An 18,652-nucleotide genomic window follows, 5' to 3' on the forward strand; every position below is an offset into this window, starting at 1 on the left:
GAGATCTCGTTATCGTTTTGGATTGTCGGATTTTATACTTATTGTATATATAGGATGAACAAAGTCCATGGATTTGCTATATTAAATCCAGTAGCCTAATAATTAGGCTATGTGCCACGTCCGATTTCGCAAGTGGTGTAGTAGGCCTAGGCTACATTTAAAAATCGACAGCCGTATGTGAGATCCATTTCATGAAGAGCAATTGTCTTGTGCGATCATGCCCCCTCCCCCACACTCGTCTAACCAGTTCACTACATTATAGCCTACCTATATGTGGCACTGAGGACGACTGCCCCTCTTCTCTCTCGACAGACACCTGAGCCCGACACTATGTCAATGTAAAAATGTGCGTGAGTGTGCGCTGAACCTCAACCACTTAACTTTTCTTTTCAGCAGACATCGCAAACATAAAAAAAATCGCAAAACAGAAAATCTTTCATTTTTTAATAAAATGACAACTTATCTCTTGATGAGTTCCGGAGAGGTTCTTCGAGTGGGTTTCGAACCCCTGCTTGCTGCACTCAAATGCACATTTGGACTAATGAGGTCGGTGGGAGTCATAGCTATATCTATATAGCTATATCATTAATATACTGATTTAACTTCATTATTTCACAGATTTAAGTCATGTTGAGTGACGAGCACTTGATCAGCCTAACATATTTGTTTAAAAATACAAAGTCAACCGGAAGACGACGTCATGTTACATTTGTCCCGACAGTGACTTCTCGCAGCAAAACCCGTTTTTCTCCTAAACTAACTAACTTTGACATTGCATACAGTAGGATAAGTTACACTACCAATTCATCTATTGTTTGAACATGATAGCATTACATGACGCCATAAATACAACTTGATATTTGAAAAAATCGGCGTAATAGAACATTTACTTGGCGCACGTCAAAATGCATTGTCGGGTCTAACTCAAGATCAGCTTGACGTATCAACACGATTTTTCTCAGGTCTGGCAAGGCTTGCGTGCTGTGCTTGGTGACAAATTTTGACGTTTCAATTTTGAACGGCTTAGGAGAAAATCGCAATGTTTTATTTTTCCTCCGTTTCATTCGTCCAGGCGCTCCCCTACATGTAGGCTACCCAGCGTCGCCGGTTAAAATGAACATGCCTCCGTTTTAAAATAGCCTATACACATTTCTAAGTATTCCTAGCATGTAAATGTAGCCAAAATGTCCATCTTGTCCATCTCTTTCGTCTTCGCCTTGACATTGACAATAATAGCCTATTCACGGAAATGCGGTCTTGTAACCGTAGCCTAATGAATTCATGAATTAGTCTAAGGTTGCCTTTCGAGTAGCCTATTTCAGGTTGAATTGAAGGCTATTTCCTTCTGATAGGCCTATAGGTTTCTAAAACCATTTTCATCCATTTCAACAATGGTTTATTGAAACGTCGTTTGATTAATTTCGCCAGTCATCACTTTCATTTTAATGATTAAATGAGACGGATATGCGGAGCATTTCTCTCCCTCTCCATTGACCAAAACGTTGCTCTGGCATCTCTGCTGGACTGACTGAGTTCTAGGCTACGTCGAGTGAGAGAGCTGTGAGGTAGGCTGTAAACATTCGAAAACTCTGCAACTGCAATCTAACATGCCGAGCGTCATGTCTCTTTTCTCCGCTTGTCACCAGCGCGGTGTCCTTGGGTTTTTCCATGAGCCGAACCTTCTATTATTAGGGCGGTCTATGTTGCCCCCTTGCGGTTGCAGTTTTCCCGATGCTTCGGGAGTCCCGATGTGCGGGAAAGAAAGGAGCATTCTCAACCCGTACCATCTGTAGAGTAACATTTTCAACCAAATTCAAGCACCACAAATACTTTGGAGTAGAAAGCTAATATTTGGGCCTACACCTATTAAGAAGTGTGTGAACAACCTTGATTTTTTTCCAAATCTGTGACGGTCGAGTGGGGACATTTGTATGTTTGGCATGGAATGACCCAGATGTAAACAAGGAGCGATCGCCTCCTTCACAAACTGCAAGGCTGCAATAGCGGATATAGGGACATTGGGGGCGGGAGGAAATATTACTGTTTTCGATAAAACTGGTCAGTCAAGCAAAACAACGATTTCTAAGCGATTTTATGACCATGAAAAAGTTGCATAGGTTAATGTACTATTCCATCAACCTGCAGAGGGATTACAGGTGAAATAGCAATCTGCTGAAACTTGGCACAATGCATATTCTCATTGTCGTGTATTGCACACTAATAAAGTAATATTGTAACTGTTTAAGCAGACAACTGGAATAGTAGAGCAGCTCGAAGAATAAGTATCTTTTATTTTACACAGTACAATATCACTAGCCAACATGGCAGTACCAAGAGCAAGAGAGCGCCCCAGTAGGCGGATACTCATTTATACTTCAATATATGAACAGACCAATCAGAGACCTCCCCCATCTCGTACCAATCAGAATGGCAAAAACTATTTAACCAATATATCTGTGTGTAGAACACCACACACATGTTGTACAACGTTAATGTCTTATTGTGTGCTGTCCCTGTCTTTTTTTTTTTTTTTTTTTTTTAAGTATATTTTTTTGGCCATTTTATGCCTTTATTGACAGTGACAGTGGAGAAAGACAGGTGCCCCAGCCAGTCGCGCCACGGCTGGGGCCATGCTGTCCCTGTCTTGAAATAAATGGAATTACAAATGACAAATTCAATTACAAATAACCTCAGCAAACGTTATGTGTTAATGGAATGGCAATGTTAGTAAATAGCACCACCATGTTCGTTATTCACAACAGCATCAAATTATCAAAAAGCGTTATCAAATGATGCCACGTTATGGCAACGTTGCTCAAGTCACCAAATGGCAACGTTAACAAATGACCTTTGCGCCACGTTATGGCAACGTTGCTCAACTCACCAAAATGGCAACGTTATCAAATGTCACAGCAATCGGAAAAAAATAAATATCAAAATCAGTTTTAGCACTGAGTCCGTTTTTCAAATGTTCTACTTTTGATCTGACCACGAAATCAAGTCTGAAAAACAAAGCGTTATTTGCTTCTTCGTATCACATTCATAAACAAATAATGAAATAACAAGTAATTTTTTATTTCTTTTATTTTGGATTCTCAAATGAACAAAGCATACACGGACCGGGCACTTCAATTTCAATTCCAATTCATGAACTCAATGGAGGCCAATTCTAAAATTCGGAATTGTGCACAAGCCTGCTTTCTACTTGTACTCTGCACAATAAATTTGAATCTAATGTAATCTAAAACAAATTCTGATCTGCTATCTATACTCCTATCCAGCAGGTGTCAGTAATGCACAGTTTTCTTCGATTTTTAGATGCCCATACCCGGAAGTTATTCAACTAAGTTTTAGCGCGAAAAGCTGAACCAAGACCAAAATATTGTCATCTTGTTAGCTTTATCATCAGTCTCTGGCTGACTGAGCTATGGCTGTACAGAGATATTGAAAGGGCTCTGACATAAGCGAAGCTGTAAGTTTGCAAATTATTTGTGTTTGAGCAACACTTTGTAGTTATTCGGCCAGTCAATCGAGAATATGTTAGATGCTTGCTAGTGGAGCGATAAATACCACGTCAACGCGTGTATCACTGAGACTGAAAGAAGCCTGCGTCTACTCAAATTAAAGTATCAAGGATAACCTAGGTTAATCAAGTTAGCCTACGTGAAAATAACACTTCTCCTCATGGAAGAACAGCTGAACACTGACACCGATCGTTTGGAGCCTAGATATGGACTTTCTGGGGGGAAACGACAGCTTTCAAGTGAGTGGGGTACAGCAGTGGCAAAATGTATGACCATGAGGGTACAATTCTGAGCACTAAATGTGGTAATAGATGTTTTATAACCTACGAACCTGCCTAGCTACTTCGAACACAATACAGCAGTTAGCGGTTACGACTTCGAATCATTCGATACAAGTGCACAAATCCCATATGCCACATATTTTTGCTACTCACTATGTGGTGCAAAACACATTTCCACACCTGTTATTTTGAGAACATGAACACAATTTGAAGAGCTCTTTTCCAAAACGCTATAAATCCATTTTTGGTTAATTTACATTAACCAAAGTCATACTGACTAACAAGTCATGCTATTTGAATAATTATTATTATAATAATAATTGTGTATTTCTCGTAATATCAATACAAGTGCAGTTTTGTAAAGATAATAACATAACAATAACTCGATTTGCAGTTCCACTGAAATTACTTGGGAAAACAAAAGAAAAACGAAATGACTAATGAAAATGCATTAAAATTATGGATATAGTGTTTTGGAAAATAGCCCTTCATTTGTACATTTGTAAACTTTTATGTCAATTAATTAGGGGTGTGCATTTGGCACTGCCCTCACGATTCGATTTGATTACGATTCACCAGGTAAGGATTCGATTCTGCGATGCATTGCGATGCATCAAAATTCTACTGCACACATCAAGGCAAATTTGTCATTAGACATGAGGCAATCAACAAGCAGTCAGATATTGAACAAAATATTGTATTGGCTGTTATGTGGGGGGCAACCTAGAAATTGTATGAAATAACATTTCAAACCTTGGAGTATTATATTATATCCTGATATAAAAGACAAAATACTGAAATTCTGTTATTCATGACTGCTCACGTTATGCATATTATAGCTATACTATTCATATTACAACTCCACCTCTTTAATTCAGCTGTCTGGTTAAAGCCTCAAAATAATATTGTAAACAAAGTAGCATAGTTGGCTAGCTTATCATAGTATACTGGTTGGACTGTTCAGTTTCCTTAGGGTGACCAAACAAATCGGGACAGTCACGAAATACAAGCAGTTGTCCCGAATCATGCCCTACTGCTGAAAATTGTCCCTATAGTTATTGTCTGATACATTAAAAACTATTAATTCAAGGCTTCTCATTGCCTGTATGTTTAGGGGGAAAATGTGTGTAGCATAGCCTACTTACGCGAATTGATAATTTCTCATTCATTGTTGACGTAGAGGCTCAGGCAGCTCCGTGACCTGATGAACATGCCACTAATAAGGACAAACGAGTGTTGCAAGTTACAAGTTACAAGTTGCAGCCGTGCCCGTGAGAACAGGGAGCTGCCACGAGAAGTGATTGGTCGTATAAGATGAAAGTTGCTGATGTCTGGGTTACACAAACACATTACGTTTTCTTAATGACCTATAGGCCTAAATAAAAAGTTATGTTGGCATTATGTAGGCCTAGCTTAGGCTAGTCTTATTAGCGTTACAACAAGTATTATGGAAAGATCTGACTACATCAAAGCGCTATGAGTAGGCTTGTTTACCAAAAAAGTGTGGAGAGGGGCTTTACTTCTACTGTTCGGTAAAGTTGCACGCATAGTCTACAATGGAAATCTTTCATGGAGACAGACGCGGTGTGCATGGAGAGGAGGGGCTGTGGCTGTGTGTGTGAGTAAGAGACGAAGGAGAGCAGGGAAGGAAATGCACCTTTACGAATACGATGTGTGTTTTAAATTGTGTTAAAAAAGATAATGAATAACAAAACGCATATGTGGCGGCCGTGTTGAATCGGTGGTGCACTGCCACAAATGAGTGTATGTGTGGGAAACACTGTACAGGCGTAGTCTTGTCACGATACCAAAATTATGACTTCGATTCGATACCTGCCATAAATACCTCGATAGTCGATACTGAACCGATACCACGGTGAAATTCTAAAATATCTGAAAAAAAGATCAATAATGGTCTGGTTCGGTTTCACTTTAACCAGCTTGTTCCTGTCCGGAGCAAATTATACTAATAAAAATAATTATTATTATTCCCCAGAGCTAGTATGAGCATAATCTCTTGTCTGTTAACATATTTGCCGGCCACTTTTCTTTAACATTTCCTGTAAAGGGAGTGGACAAGTTAGCCTACTTTAATATTTCATGAGTTTGATTGTCTGACTTTCAGAGACCATAATTTATAATTGTTATATCCAGACAATATGCTCAGTGGGATGCAAACCTCCACCAGGTGTAGAGAAATGTGAGTTTAATTTAATACACTAGTGTGCAGGTAAATTCTGGGCTCATCATAAAGTCACCGCACGTTCATTATTTTTTAGTCAATAGTTTTTTTTATTGTTTGTTACAAATTACACGTGTTGTGTTGTTACAAATTACACGTGTTAAAATGATAAGCAAGTTAGCCTAGGCCTACTACTCAGTGGGCCATGACGCGCCTACATGAGGTCTAGCCTGCTGAGTTAATGGAATGGCGTTCATGGCTAATAAATTAATGTTTGGACTAGGGATGGCGAAAACTACTAATTTTCTTGACCGACCACCGAGCCTCATTAGCCGGTTGAAACCGGTTAACCGATTCGTTTAAAATATTCTACGCTATTTGAAATAACAGCCACGCAGTTTTGCAACTCTGTCGCATCTCTCTGTCCCCCGCTCACATACACAGCCCCGGCGGCAGCGCCGCACTTTCACTCACGTCACTGTTTTTAACATCCCCTAGAGCGCGAAACATGAGTCCCGCAAACCAAGGAGCTTGTAAATAAGTGGAGGACAAATGGCTCCTTCGTTTCGAAATGGTTTGGGTACAAGGTGATCGCGTTGCAAATAAAGGCGTTTGTCTAGTAGTCCGTGAGCCAGAGGGGTTGGTCGTTACCGAAAAGGTGGCAAAGGCTACCATACCTTTTCTGAAAGCCTGGAATCTCAGTTTTTCAATGATGTATGATGGCCATCTGACAAAAGTAGCTGTTTTGAGTTATGATGCATAATGTAAACTAAGGTTGAAGAAATAATGCGTATAAATCAAGCAGAACACTGAAATATTTTATTTTGTTATGTTTGGTATCATTTTAAAGGGGAGACTCTGAGCTTTCATTTAAATCCTTTTGTGAACATTTTGGATAAGTACAGCCAACCCTGGAGCTCTTCAAACCTTTAATCACACACATTTTCCTGCCATCTTTTGTCTTTTAATCCTGTGGCACCTGGGAGCATCAGAGAAACAAAATCCAAACACTGAAATACTGGCATGACCCTAAGGATTCAGAAAATGTATCATTTACCCATATTATCTGATTTGGAGGGGGTGATTTCCCGTCTTATATCAGACATGGCGTTTTTTCAAAGACATAAACAGTAGTGTACTATTACCCTTAAGGTTAATTTGTTGATATGTCGAGTTGAAAGTCTGAGGTAAATATATTTGAAATAATAATTATTGATACAGATCATGTTGAAAAAGTTGTTATACAGTGCAGCACACTGACATGAGGAGTGACACAGTCCCTCTTGCATGAGCAGGACAGAAACTCAAGTACTGCTTGTGGACCAATGGAGACATTGAACCAGTCTATGGAGAGCTATAAGTCACCATCTTGGTCCAGTCTAGACCACCCATGCTCAACTGGGGAAGGAACTTCAGGGTTGTTCTCGAGGCATCTTCTCCAGATAGCACCTTGATAGTTAGCTCTGAGACCGTGCTTCCTGAGAGAATCCGAGCATGGAGTTAACTGCCAGGATTCTACGCCTTTCATTGCACAAAAAAGGTGCATACTTAATTTCATTGATGTTGGTGATTCTGGACTTGGAGCTGTACATTTGACATGTGAACTCCTTGAAGGTTGCATACAACTCAGGTGTCATTGCCCAGTCTGCCCCAACCTTCTGAAAGGTCTCACAGAAGTTTTCATTCTTCTGAAAAAGTTTTAGGGCTGACGCTTTACCATGGCCTGCAAATGCACTTAGTATCGCAGCCTGTGTATACGTGTATTTTCTTGCCTGAGAACAAGGCATTCATTTTCTAATGTAAATTCCAAGAAAGTGGGGATCTGATATAAATGATATGTGGTGGATATGTATTAAGGACCTTTTTAACTATCTAAAAATGCTGAGAATGCTGAATAACAACTTTTTCAAAAGTATCTGTATCAATAATTATTATCTAAAATATATTTACCTCAGACTTTCAACTCGACATATCAACAAATTAGCCAAGGGTAATAGTACACTACTGTTTATGTCTTTAAAAAAACGCCATCTCTGATACAAGACTGTAAATCACCCACTCCAAATCAGATAATATGGGTAAATGATACATTTTCTGAATCCTTAGGGTCATGCCAGTATTTCAGTGTTTGGATTTTGTTTCTCTGATGCTCCCAGGTGCCACAGGATTAAAAGACAAAAAATGATAGGGAAATTGTAGGGAAATGTGTGTGATTAAAGGTTTGAAGAGCTCCAGGGTTGGCTGTACTTATCCAAAATGTTCACAAAAGGATTTAAATGAAAGCCCAGAGTCTCCCCTTTAAAATGATACCAAACATAACAAAATAAAATATTCCAGTGCTCTGCTTGATTTATACACATTATTTCTTTAACCTTAGTTTACATTATGTGTCATAACTCAAAATAGCTACTCTTGTCAGATGGCCATCATACATCATTGAAAAGCTGAGATTCCAGGCTTTCAGAAAAGGTATGGTAGCCTTTGCCACCTTTTCGGTAACGGTTTCCATAATTTGAGGCCCTGGCTCACGGTCTATAGCGTTAGAAGCTCATTTGAAACTGAAATTGCCGCGGCTCACTTAAGAAAATGACAGCTCCGAGGAGACGCCGCTATAGTTTGAGGAAGTAGGCCTACTAACAATAATAAAGAAAGATGATCATCATTACCTTATCTGTTACCATTGCTGACCCTTCCTGACCCTTCCTGAAATGTAGATGTAATGTGTTTCCAAATCTAAGCCCATCTTATGCGGAAAGTTGCTGCAACACGATAAAAAACAATGGATAAAACGGGCACCTCCAGATTGCAAAAGACGCACGGGCCAAGGCATGCGTGCGAATGTTTTTATTGGTTTATTAAGTAGCCTACAAGCAGGCGAGTTATTACAAATTGAGTGTGAGGGATAATTTGTTAACTTCACGCAAAAAAGACCTTGGAATGAGATGGCTAGCTGTAGTAGCGTTTAGTCCACTGTCTATAATAATAGCCTAATTTAGAGATCGTTTTTTTTTTTTTTTAACCGACTAGCGACATCTTTGATCGGCTAACGTGGATACGGTCAACCATCGGTCAAACAGTCACCGGTTAACATCCCTAGTTTGGACTCAATACATTCTGGCTATGGGCTCTAGAGAGTTTGTAGCCTAGCTCATATCTAAGAAATGATAGAAAAGGCAGACTACATGCCATGATAAATATTACCAGAACTGATTGAATGTTAAATAGATCGTTTGCAAGTTATGCTAAAGTTACAATTATCAGCATGAACATTGAGTCATCTTGCAAACAGACAGACAAACAGCAAACCCCAATGAAAACATTACCTCCGTCAAGGAGGTTTCTATGCTACGGTCGTTCGTTATGCCTCGTCAAAATTCAGTGTTGAAAAAATTGTTTTCCAACTAGCCTACAGGATACACCACACTCGTTTCACTTAAGCTATAGTTTGTGGATACGATTGGGGCTGATCATGGTGTTTTCAATCACATTCGCTGACCTCTCGGTCTTTGAATTCTTTGTAAAGGTTGGGATGTCTGTCGGCAAGGTGCTGTGCGAAGTTGGACGTTGCCTGCATGCTTTTGTTTACATCTCTTGTATCTGTGGGTTTGCCTTCACTGTCGACACATGCGAAATAGCTCCAGACTTCAGTTCGCCCGTCTATTTGATCAGCAAGACGAGGACGGTCGGCAGGCGCTCCTGAACCTGTAGCCATCTCTCTCCCTCTCACTCACTCACAGCCCGCTGCGTGCACACCTCGGTCTATGGTGCACACACTGTGGCTGCGTGTGAGAGGTGAAAGTTAGCCACGCCCACTAGCCTCTGCGTTCAAGGAGCATGACTGATAGTTGAGCAGCTTCTTGCACAGACACGGAAAGTTATTTTAAATAAAGTATCGATTCTAAAAACGTCGGAAATCGTATCGTTTTTTGCGTTAAGGCATCGTGATACCTTTCTAGTATCGGTATATCGTGCAACACTATACAGGCGGCGCATGTCATTGCAACATTGCTCTGGAAATTCCCCCGGAATGAATTGAAACGTCAACTTTATTGTACTCGAGGCCAGAAAATAACTAGTGACATAATCGATTATGGCACGTTGCCGCATCAATGCTGAATCGTGCATGCCCTGCATTGCGATGCATCGCCGGATCGATTATTGTTGACACCACTACAATTAATGCAACACCAGCTGCACATCTGTAGAATATTTTCCTCCTAAAAGCATTTATTTAATCATCTGGGTCTGTGCCTATTTTCTCGCTTCCACACAAGTCAATAACTACTACTGCTTGAATCTACCACTAAGAGTCTCAAATGCTATTTACTGTAGTAACTCTCAACAAACAACTCTTTTGGCCAATCAACGGTGCTGAATGCTGATTTGGAGTAACGTGAGGTTAGGCATTTGAAGTGAGACCGGGGGGTATTCTATCAACCTCGCTAGTAAGTACAGATGGTACGGGTTGAGAATGCTCCTTTTTTTCCCGCACATCGGGAATGCCGAAGGTGCGGCATTGTAATTAAAACTGCAACCGCAGGGGGGCAACATAAGACCGCCCTAATAACATGCAAGTTCGGCTCATGCCGGAAAAACACTCTGGTCAATGGAGAGGGAGAGAAATACTTATTAGGCCTACCTTCTTTCAATGAAACAGCAGTGTCTGCTCAACTTATCACGGATATGCTTCATAGGCTAAGTCACAAAAACGAACGCAATGTTTAGGACAGTTTGCCATTAGCTAAACGGGGATGCCTTTGCTAGCCAATTTGCTAGCCAAAAAGTAGGCTAGTTATTTTGAACATTTCCATTACGTTAACTTTCTAAAGCATATAACATATAACATATAATGTGACACCCATACACCCCCTCCCTTCAAGTTCCCCTCCCCCCCAACACAGTGCAAGCAAAAGTGGACAGTGCAGACAACCACAAAAGAATAGAGGGGATGGATTATTGTCACCGGAGTTTGTTAAGTGCAGTGATTGCTGAGGGTACAAAACTTTTCTTGTGCGGTTTTTTCCAGTCCAGGGCTCTGTATCTGCGGCCAGATGGGAGTAGGGTGAAAAAACGGTTCAGGGGATGGTCAGGGCTGCTTGCCATGGTGCGGGCAAGGCGTGTGGTGGCTGTGTCATTTGGATCAGTGAGGCTGGGGGTGGGGAGCTGTATTATTGTGGATGCTAAGTGGGAGATTTTAATGAGTTTGTTCTTGCTGGTGACATTTAGTATAGTGAAGAAACAGGGGGAACAGTAGAGTAGAAGGGGTTGGATGATGCTTTTGTAGAGTAGCAGAAGGAGGTGGGGGGCAACAGACAGTGATCTTAAGCTATAAGTATACTCGACGCACCCGACCTGTCGCGCGACAATGTGACGTCAAAATGACGTAATTTCCTGTGTCGCAAGCCACATTTCAGCCGCGCGCCGACGTGTCGCGCACCGAACATTTTATATCAGCCGCGCGCGCCAACCTCGCACGACAACTAGGAAGAGATTGAAGCCAAGCTCACGGAGCCAGTGTCCTTCTACAGTCATCAACCACATAAACCACATTCAGGCATGATCATATAGCCTAGCCAACATCTTAAATAAGCCCATTCATTTTTAAAACGACTGTAGTCATGAAGTTTGAATAATAGTAAGTTTGAGAAGTGGGAAGTTAACTTGGCTAGGCTGCAGCGAGAGTTGCCTGGATGACTGATTTGTTTACAGTCGTGAACTACGTTGGATAAGTTAAGGAAGTTACCAGTGAGAGTTGCAACAGGAGGAATTAGGGGGAAATGACTAGGACCGAGGCACAGAAGCATTCCAGCAAAAGGTAACGAAGAGATTTATTTTCAACCAAAGGATATCTCAGGCATGAAAACTCCTCACCTTTCGGCGAAATTCGCCGTTTTGAATAAAAAATAGGTGACTTACACGATTCGTGCAGATCCGATGAGAAAATATTTAGGGGGGGGGGTCAAGGTGAATTGAATTTATAACTGAGTCATGCGCAGACGCTAACGCATCTTGAGGTGTTTCCAGAGCCGCATTTAAAACGTGTCTGATCAGCAAGGGATGCGTGAATAGCCCTGCCCTATGCGTTCGAAGAGTCTTCTCACCTTTTTCACCCCTAACCCGTTTTCATGCCTGATATCTGCTAGACCTAAAAAAAAAAAAAATCTCTTTCCATTTAGGGAGATTACACAAACTCATCTCATAAACGAGATGGTAGGCTAATCCTTCAGTTGTGCAAGCTAAGTCTGAAATATCAGCAAAGAAGCTAGTTGTTACTGCCATTAACGTCAATGGATACGTGCCTCTGTTCAGTAGAATACTGCATATTGTGTCGCGACTACCACGCGCAAGTATACATGGTTACAACATTCCCCGTGACGTCAACATGTCGCACGACAAGTCGGGTGCTTGGACTGTACCGGGGCCTTTAGTTTGCGTATGACATACAGTCTCTGTTGTGCTTGTTTCTGTGTGATGGTGACATGTTCATTGAAGTTAAGCTTATTGTCAATGGTGAGGCCAAGATATTTGAAAGTGCTGACCTGTTCAACTGGTTGACCATGGATGGTGATGTGAGTGAGTCCAGGGGCTGTTTTGGATGTGTGAATGACCTGGGGCCTATTGCACAAAACTAGGATAAGGGATTAACCCGGGATATCTTGGTTATCCTGGCTCAATTTATCCGTGATCCAGTTGCACAAAAGCGGGATAGGGGGCAGCAGGATATGTTATGGTATAAGTTACCATGGCGATTTATTCTGTGGAGTTAGCCTGCTCCTGACCAGGCTAACAGCCAAGATAAGTTGATTCTAATGGTAATTACATTACATCATCTGATTGGTTCAGCTAGCTGTCATTCAACTGAGACCTCCACGTGATTTTTGTAAAGATTCCATTTATATATTATTTGCTACATGCATTTACTCGCAAAACACCGCAGAATGTCTGCCTAATACCATATGGATGTCATTTAAATTATGGTGGCCTTATAATTAATAACATAGCCTACTCGTTGTTTGCTTCTTTTTTGACAGATGTTTGATGAATAGGCTGCTGTAGTAGTTGATTTGAAGTGGAGGGGACATTTTTCGAAGGTGTTTTCAACTAATTCGGCTTTTAAGACAAATTAAGATACTTTGTGCATCTTTGCGGTGGCAAAGCGCTTCCTTAATGACGTTGCGTGCCGAGACAAGGAAGCTCTCACACGTGGGTGCATACGTAAATTTGCATTCAGTTGATCTGCCACACCTACTCACGCTAAGTAACAGAAATAATCATGATCCCCCATCCAAAAAAGTAAAACTTTACCTCGTTGTTAGTCTATATCAAAAGCGGTTGTTCACCTTGTGTGCAAGACGCTATTTTTCGCGTCTTTTTTATTCCAACCGTGAGTTATTCGGGGGAGAAACGAGAACGCGCACACATACCGGATAACTTACACCTGGCTTGATGAATCCGTGTCTGCTCATCCTGGATTGGTCTTTGTGCAACCAATTAAGCCGGTATGCTATTGTTTTGGATTCATTGAGCGCAGCTCAATAACTTATCCCGGATATCTTAATTCTGCTTTTGTGCAACGGGCCCCAGTTCTTTTGTTTTGTCAATGTAGAGTTGGAGGTAGTTCAGAGCACCACAGTGCAAAATCTGTGATGGACTGGTGGTGAGCTGTGATGGAATGGTTGTCTGTAAAGTAGTCCTACTATGGCTGTGTCATCTGCATATTTGTAGTAAGTGGTGTTGGGTAATGAACTCTGACAGTCATTTGTGTAAAGTGTGTACAGGAAGGGACTGAGTACGCAACCTTGGGGGGCTCCAGTGTTGGTGATGATTAGAGATGCACCGATTGCAATTTTTTGGCCGATTTCCGATTTTCATCGAGTTTGACCGGCCGATACCGATTTTAGCCGATTCCGATTTAATTTCTTCTAACCACTTTACAGCACAAACAAAGAGTTATTTTCTAGCCTATATTTTCTTTAATGCAACATGTTAGAAATGTAATCAACTTATCAATGGCTGGTAGAAAAATGTGAATAGACAGATTCTTCTTCAAGTCTTCTTCAGCTGCAGTAATCCCAGTGTGGGACATTCATTTCACACATGTAGAAATGCACTAGGAACACTTTCTTTCTTCTCACATCCATATGCAATATCCAACTGTATATCTTCAGAATAGCCTACTGATAACTGAAGTTAGTGCTACATAGGCTGAGATGTTGGAAAATGACAACAAAAAAACCTAATTTTGAGAAGCCTTGAAATTAACACAGCAAATGACATACATTCTCAGTCCACACTCTTCTTTGAACTTTCGCGATTGCTTGTGGATACTAAGGAAGTGTCCATATTTGGATGGCATAACGTCATGCAGGAGATCGAAACACAGCTTTCCAACGACACCACGCATGATATGTTTTGTATCACGGTTGCGGTAGGCTAGTTTATGACACGTTAGAATGCTAACTTTTGGCGAATTTAGAAGAAATATACAGGCGTGATCAGACAAAAGGTAATGAAATAAACCTCTAAATGTGTAAATCGGACTTAGTTGTTGTAGTAGTGTGAAAGAATACATGATAAGTTGGCAAACCGAAGCAAAACTATGTTTATTCCTGCCGTGTCTCGCCTTAAGTTGAGTAAAGGCTATGTCGCTTAGTGACAGCTTAGTATAGTAAATTCCACGCAATATGGCAAAGCACAGCGTTCGCTGCATAGAAAAACTCAGTATTAGCGCTTTATCCAGCCCTGACTGTTGGTCTAGCTTCATCAAACTTTGCAAACTCAGCTGTGTGAGTGTGATGTTGTTACAAGTACGTGCGAGTGCATTTGACCGGCATACAATCGGCATGTCTCAGACTGACCGGCCGGTCGCCGGTCGTGGCCGATCACGTGAAAATCGGCCGATTCCAATCGGCGGCCGGTCGATCGGTGCATCTCTAGTGATGATGGTAGATGATGGTGTTGTCCCTATTTTCACTGTCTGTGGCCTGTTGCTGAGGAAGTTGTATATCCAGTAGGGGTGCACGATTCAGAGAATTTCACGATTCGATTCGATTTTCAGGCTCACGATTCGATTCAAAATCAATTTTCGATTCAAAAACGATTCGCAGTATAGTTACCTTTCCCATATGATTGCAGTAGACATACAATTTAAAAGAAAAGAAGCACAACAAATTAAATAAGTTTAATTCTACTCAATGTCAGCTTATTTGGGTAAGATGTATTGCTTTCATTCTGTCCACTCATAAGGATGGGCAACATAAAGTTTGACTACATTATTTACTATAACCTACTTAACTCATTGGCTGCCAGCGATTTTCAGTGCAGAGCGCTCCATACTGCCAGACGTTTTACAGCATTTTGACTGTTTTTCCAAGATCCACCGAACGGTGAGCTTTATGACTATGTAAACATCGAAGGTACCAAATGAAAGAGTAGACTCTCTTCTTTCACCAGGAAAAAACGGCTTGTTTCTATCGTTTTCCGTTCTTTAGTAATCGTCAGTAGAACATGGGTTAGTTTTGCTAAAAACACCTGTTTTTGACCAAAACATGGAGAAAACGATCTTTTTGTGAAAATCAACTTTTTAACGTTAGCGTTTCAGTAGTATGTCAATCACGATTGCACTGTTATCTCGTCAGTCTCGTCAAGGTTGCTAGGGACTCTGATGGTCGCTAAAGACTCTGAACAGGATGCTAGACTTAGCAAGCTAGCACTAGCAAGGTTGTTGTTAGTCTATATCGCAATATCCAATGTAAATGGATCATACCGTTCACGTGTTTTCCATCCTTGATGTAAGAAGTAAGCATATTTATTCCCTGCATCGCGTGCAAACTAGATCCACTGTGGTCGATCTTCAGTGTGTTTGCTAGTTGTCTCTGCATGACTTGTGCACTCTAGGCAGATACTAATGATCCAAATGGCACTGTTGCCATCTAGAGGTTCGGATCGCTAGTGCAGTCTGTTTACAAGCCTGAAACTCTGCCAGATCGTTCCCAAGCCCACCCAGGAGCCCTCCCCATTGAAAACGGCAATTGACGTCTATAGACGTCAATGGCAGTCAACGTATGTGTCTAAATTGACGTTTAAAGACGTCAATGGCAGTTAATGAGTTAATGATACTATATAGCCTGCCCCTTGTCACCTGGGCCAATTTATAAAATAAGAAATCATGATATAACCTTCTGATATTGATGCTGATGGAAGAGTATGCAGCTTGAAGGTTGTTGATATTTCAGTTGAAAATGGAATCAAATGACACATTTCCCTCTCCTGTCAAAGTAACACTGTGGATCCTAGCCTACACCTCTCCCAAAGTAAAATGGTAGGCCCTAACTGTTTTTATACTGCGCCAGGATTGTGTAGGCTACATCACTAGTTTTACAAGCACGCACGCTAAATGGAGAATTAGGATTAAAATGCAGACTGTACCTTTAAATAAGCGACTTGAAGACTATGTTTGCACAATGCTACAGTGGGCTGTTTTCACAAAATTTCAGCTCAATGTTACATACAAGACTGACGTTTTCCGAGCATGGCAACGTTATTTTTTTCTCTAAGCACTGTCACCACAAGTTTTCTCACGTAATATTGAAGCCCTCCCGAGATATTTTTTAGATGACATGGGGTGCCTGGTTCACTGAGGTGGTAAGATGTTAAACTATTTAATAAGCCTACGCCTAAACAGACTTTGTGGTTAAAACTATGAAAATCAGTGAGCCTAGACTGCCACAGCTAACTTCAAGCACGGTAAGCCAATAGGCTACACGGCAGAAATGTAATTCAATTGATCAGCAGCATCATGAGATTGCTATCATTAGCCTATCGGAAAATACCGACAGGACAAACAACACATAAAAACACAAGTGCATAAATTATGTCTTTTTAGATCGATTTGCTGCAAATAGTTTGCCACGCACAACACTGAACTTGACTCAAATGTTCTAGAATGATCCTACCCGTCTGCTTTCACTTTCAAAATCTGTTGCCATTGACGGCGGTCTGTTAACGCTTGTCTGTTAATGAAGGACCTCCGAAAAATAAAATTGGCGTTTGCGCCGACTAGGCTACCTCAGTGCTTCAGCTGAACTCTTTTCATTAATCTACAGTATGTCAAGTAAAGAGTGCTCAGGCATCTGGAGTTTTAAATAGACGCGGTGCCATTTATGGGAATGGCGAACTAAACTAATTTTAGAACAATAGTTTAAACACCGTTGGGGGTGGAGGGGGGGATATATGAATCGATTCTTGGAATTTTATGAATCGATTCTGAATCGGTAGACTTTGAATCGAGAATCGATTTTTTTGCACACCCCTAATATCCAGTGGATGAAGAGAGGGGTGACATTCAGGTGCTGTAGTTTCTTGATGAGTTGATGGCACTGGATTGTGTTGAATGCAGAGCTGATGTCAACAAACAGAACTGAGGCGTAGTTGTGGGGAGTCTGGAGGTGGTGAAGGAGGGAGTGGAGAAAGCATGCCACTGCATCCTCTGTCCCCCTTTTCGGCCGGTATGCAAATTGATATGGGTCCAGTTGTGTACTCACTGTTGGTAGGATGAGGTGCAGTATGATTTTCTCCATGCATTTCATCACTATTGGAGTGAGTCCGCCTGGACGGAATTGGTTGGGCTCTGAGGGGCGTGGTTTCTTGGGTACAGGTGTGATGGTTGATGTTTTCCAGAGGATGGGTATTGTTGCTGTCCTGTAGGATTCCCAGAAGATGGAGTGGAAGATGGGGGAGAGCTCCATGGCACAGCACTTCAGCACCTTTGCTGGGATGCCGTCTGGCCCTGGTGCCTTGCCAACTTTGCACCTGGCCAGCTGCCGCTGCACATCCTCCTCTGTGAAGGGCGGGGTGGTGAGGCTCGTGAGGGGGGAGGGTTCTGAGAAGTTCCTCACAGGTGGGGGTGTGGTCTTGGGTGTCGAACTGGTTGAAGAAACTGTTCAGGGTGTTTGCAAAATGTAGAGGGTCCGGACTTAGTGGGTGGTGTTGATTATGTTCTTGACCTGTAAGTATTTAGATTTTTTGAAATGCTTGTTTTGTGCTCATGTTGCTAAACTCCTGCTCCAGTTTGTTTTTATATAGCATTTTGGCTTTGATCAATGTCATTCTTTACTTGTCTGTTGAGTGTTTTGAGAGTGGCCCAGTCCTTTTTCCTGAATGCTGTCTGTTTTTCTTTAAGTGCATGCTTTATGTGGGGGGTAATCCAGGGTTTGGAGTTGGGGTATCTTTTGACAGTTCTGTGGGGTATCCTACGAAGCAAGTTAGACATATCTAGGTTATCTAGACATATCGAGGCTGCACAAAGCCTTAACTCGGGTATAAAGTTAAGTGATCCTACGACAGCAGGTATGTGATAAATTTGTCAAACTAGGCTTTCAGCTCAGATCTGTGCGCGTTCTCGTGGTTGGGGTGATTTTGACCAATCGGGAAACGTGGAGATGCACAAGACAGCCTAGGTTTAACAACGATTACTTCCGCATTTATGAGCGGTAGCGAAATCTAGGGTGGTCTTTTTTAATGTCTAACCTATAACATCAAAAAATCGATGGTCATCAGATATTGTATGGTATGCATGTCCATAGTAGCAAGATATCTGCATGCGCAACATGGTTAAAAGCACCTTCGAGTTTCAAAATGTTTGAAGAGGCGGAGCTGCTCCAGTA

At 41.4% G+C, this 18,652-nt stretch overlaps 1 protein-coding gene across 3 annotated transcripts in view; it reads left to right on the plus strand.

Annotated features, from left to right (window-relative positions):
• The first annotated feature begins 3,381 nt into the window (after positions 1 to 3,381).
• Positions 3,382 to 18,652, plus strand: part of cdc7 (cell division cycle 7 homolog (S. cerevisiae)) — a 54,334-nt gene continuing 39,063 nt past the window's right edge. The window contains exon 1 of one of the 3 annotated variants that reach the window (XM_062553416.1): positions 3,382 to 3,763. In XM_062553416.1, the coding sequence (XP_062409400.1) occupies positions 3,685 to 3,763 (79 nt within the window). In that variant the 5' untranslated portion in view covers positions 3,382 to 3,684. The remainder of the gene's footprint in view (positions 3,764 to 18,652) is intronic. The other 2 variants (XM_062553436.1, XM_062553426.1) reach the window with 2 other exon arrangements.

The sequence above is a fragment of the Sardina pilchardus genome, chromosome 2 (assembly GCF_963854185.1).
Source record: "Sardina pilchardus chromosome 2, fSarPil1.1, whole genome shotgun sequence".
Classification (NCBI taxonomy): Eukaryota; Metazoa; Chordata; class Actinopteri; order Clupeiformes; family Clupeidae; genus Sardina; species Sardina pilchardus.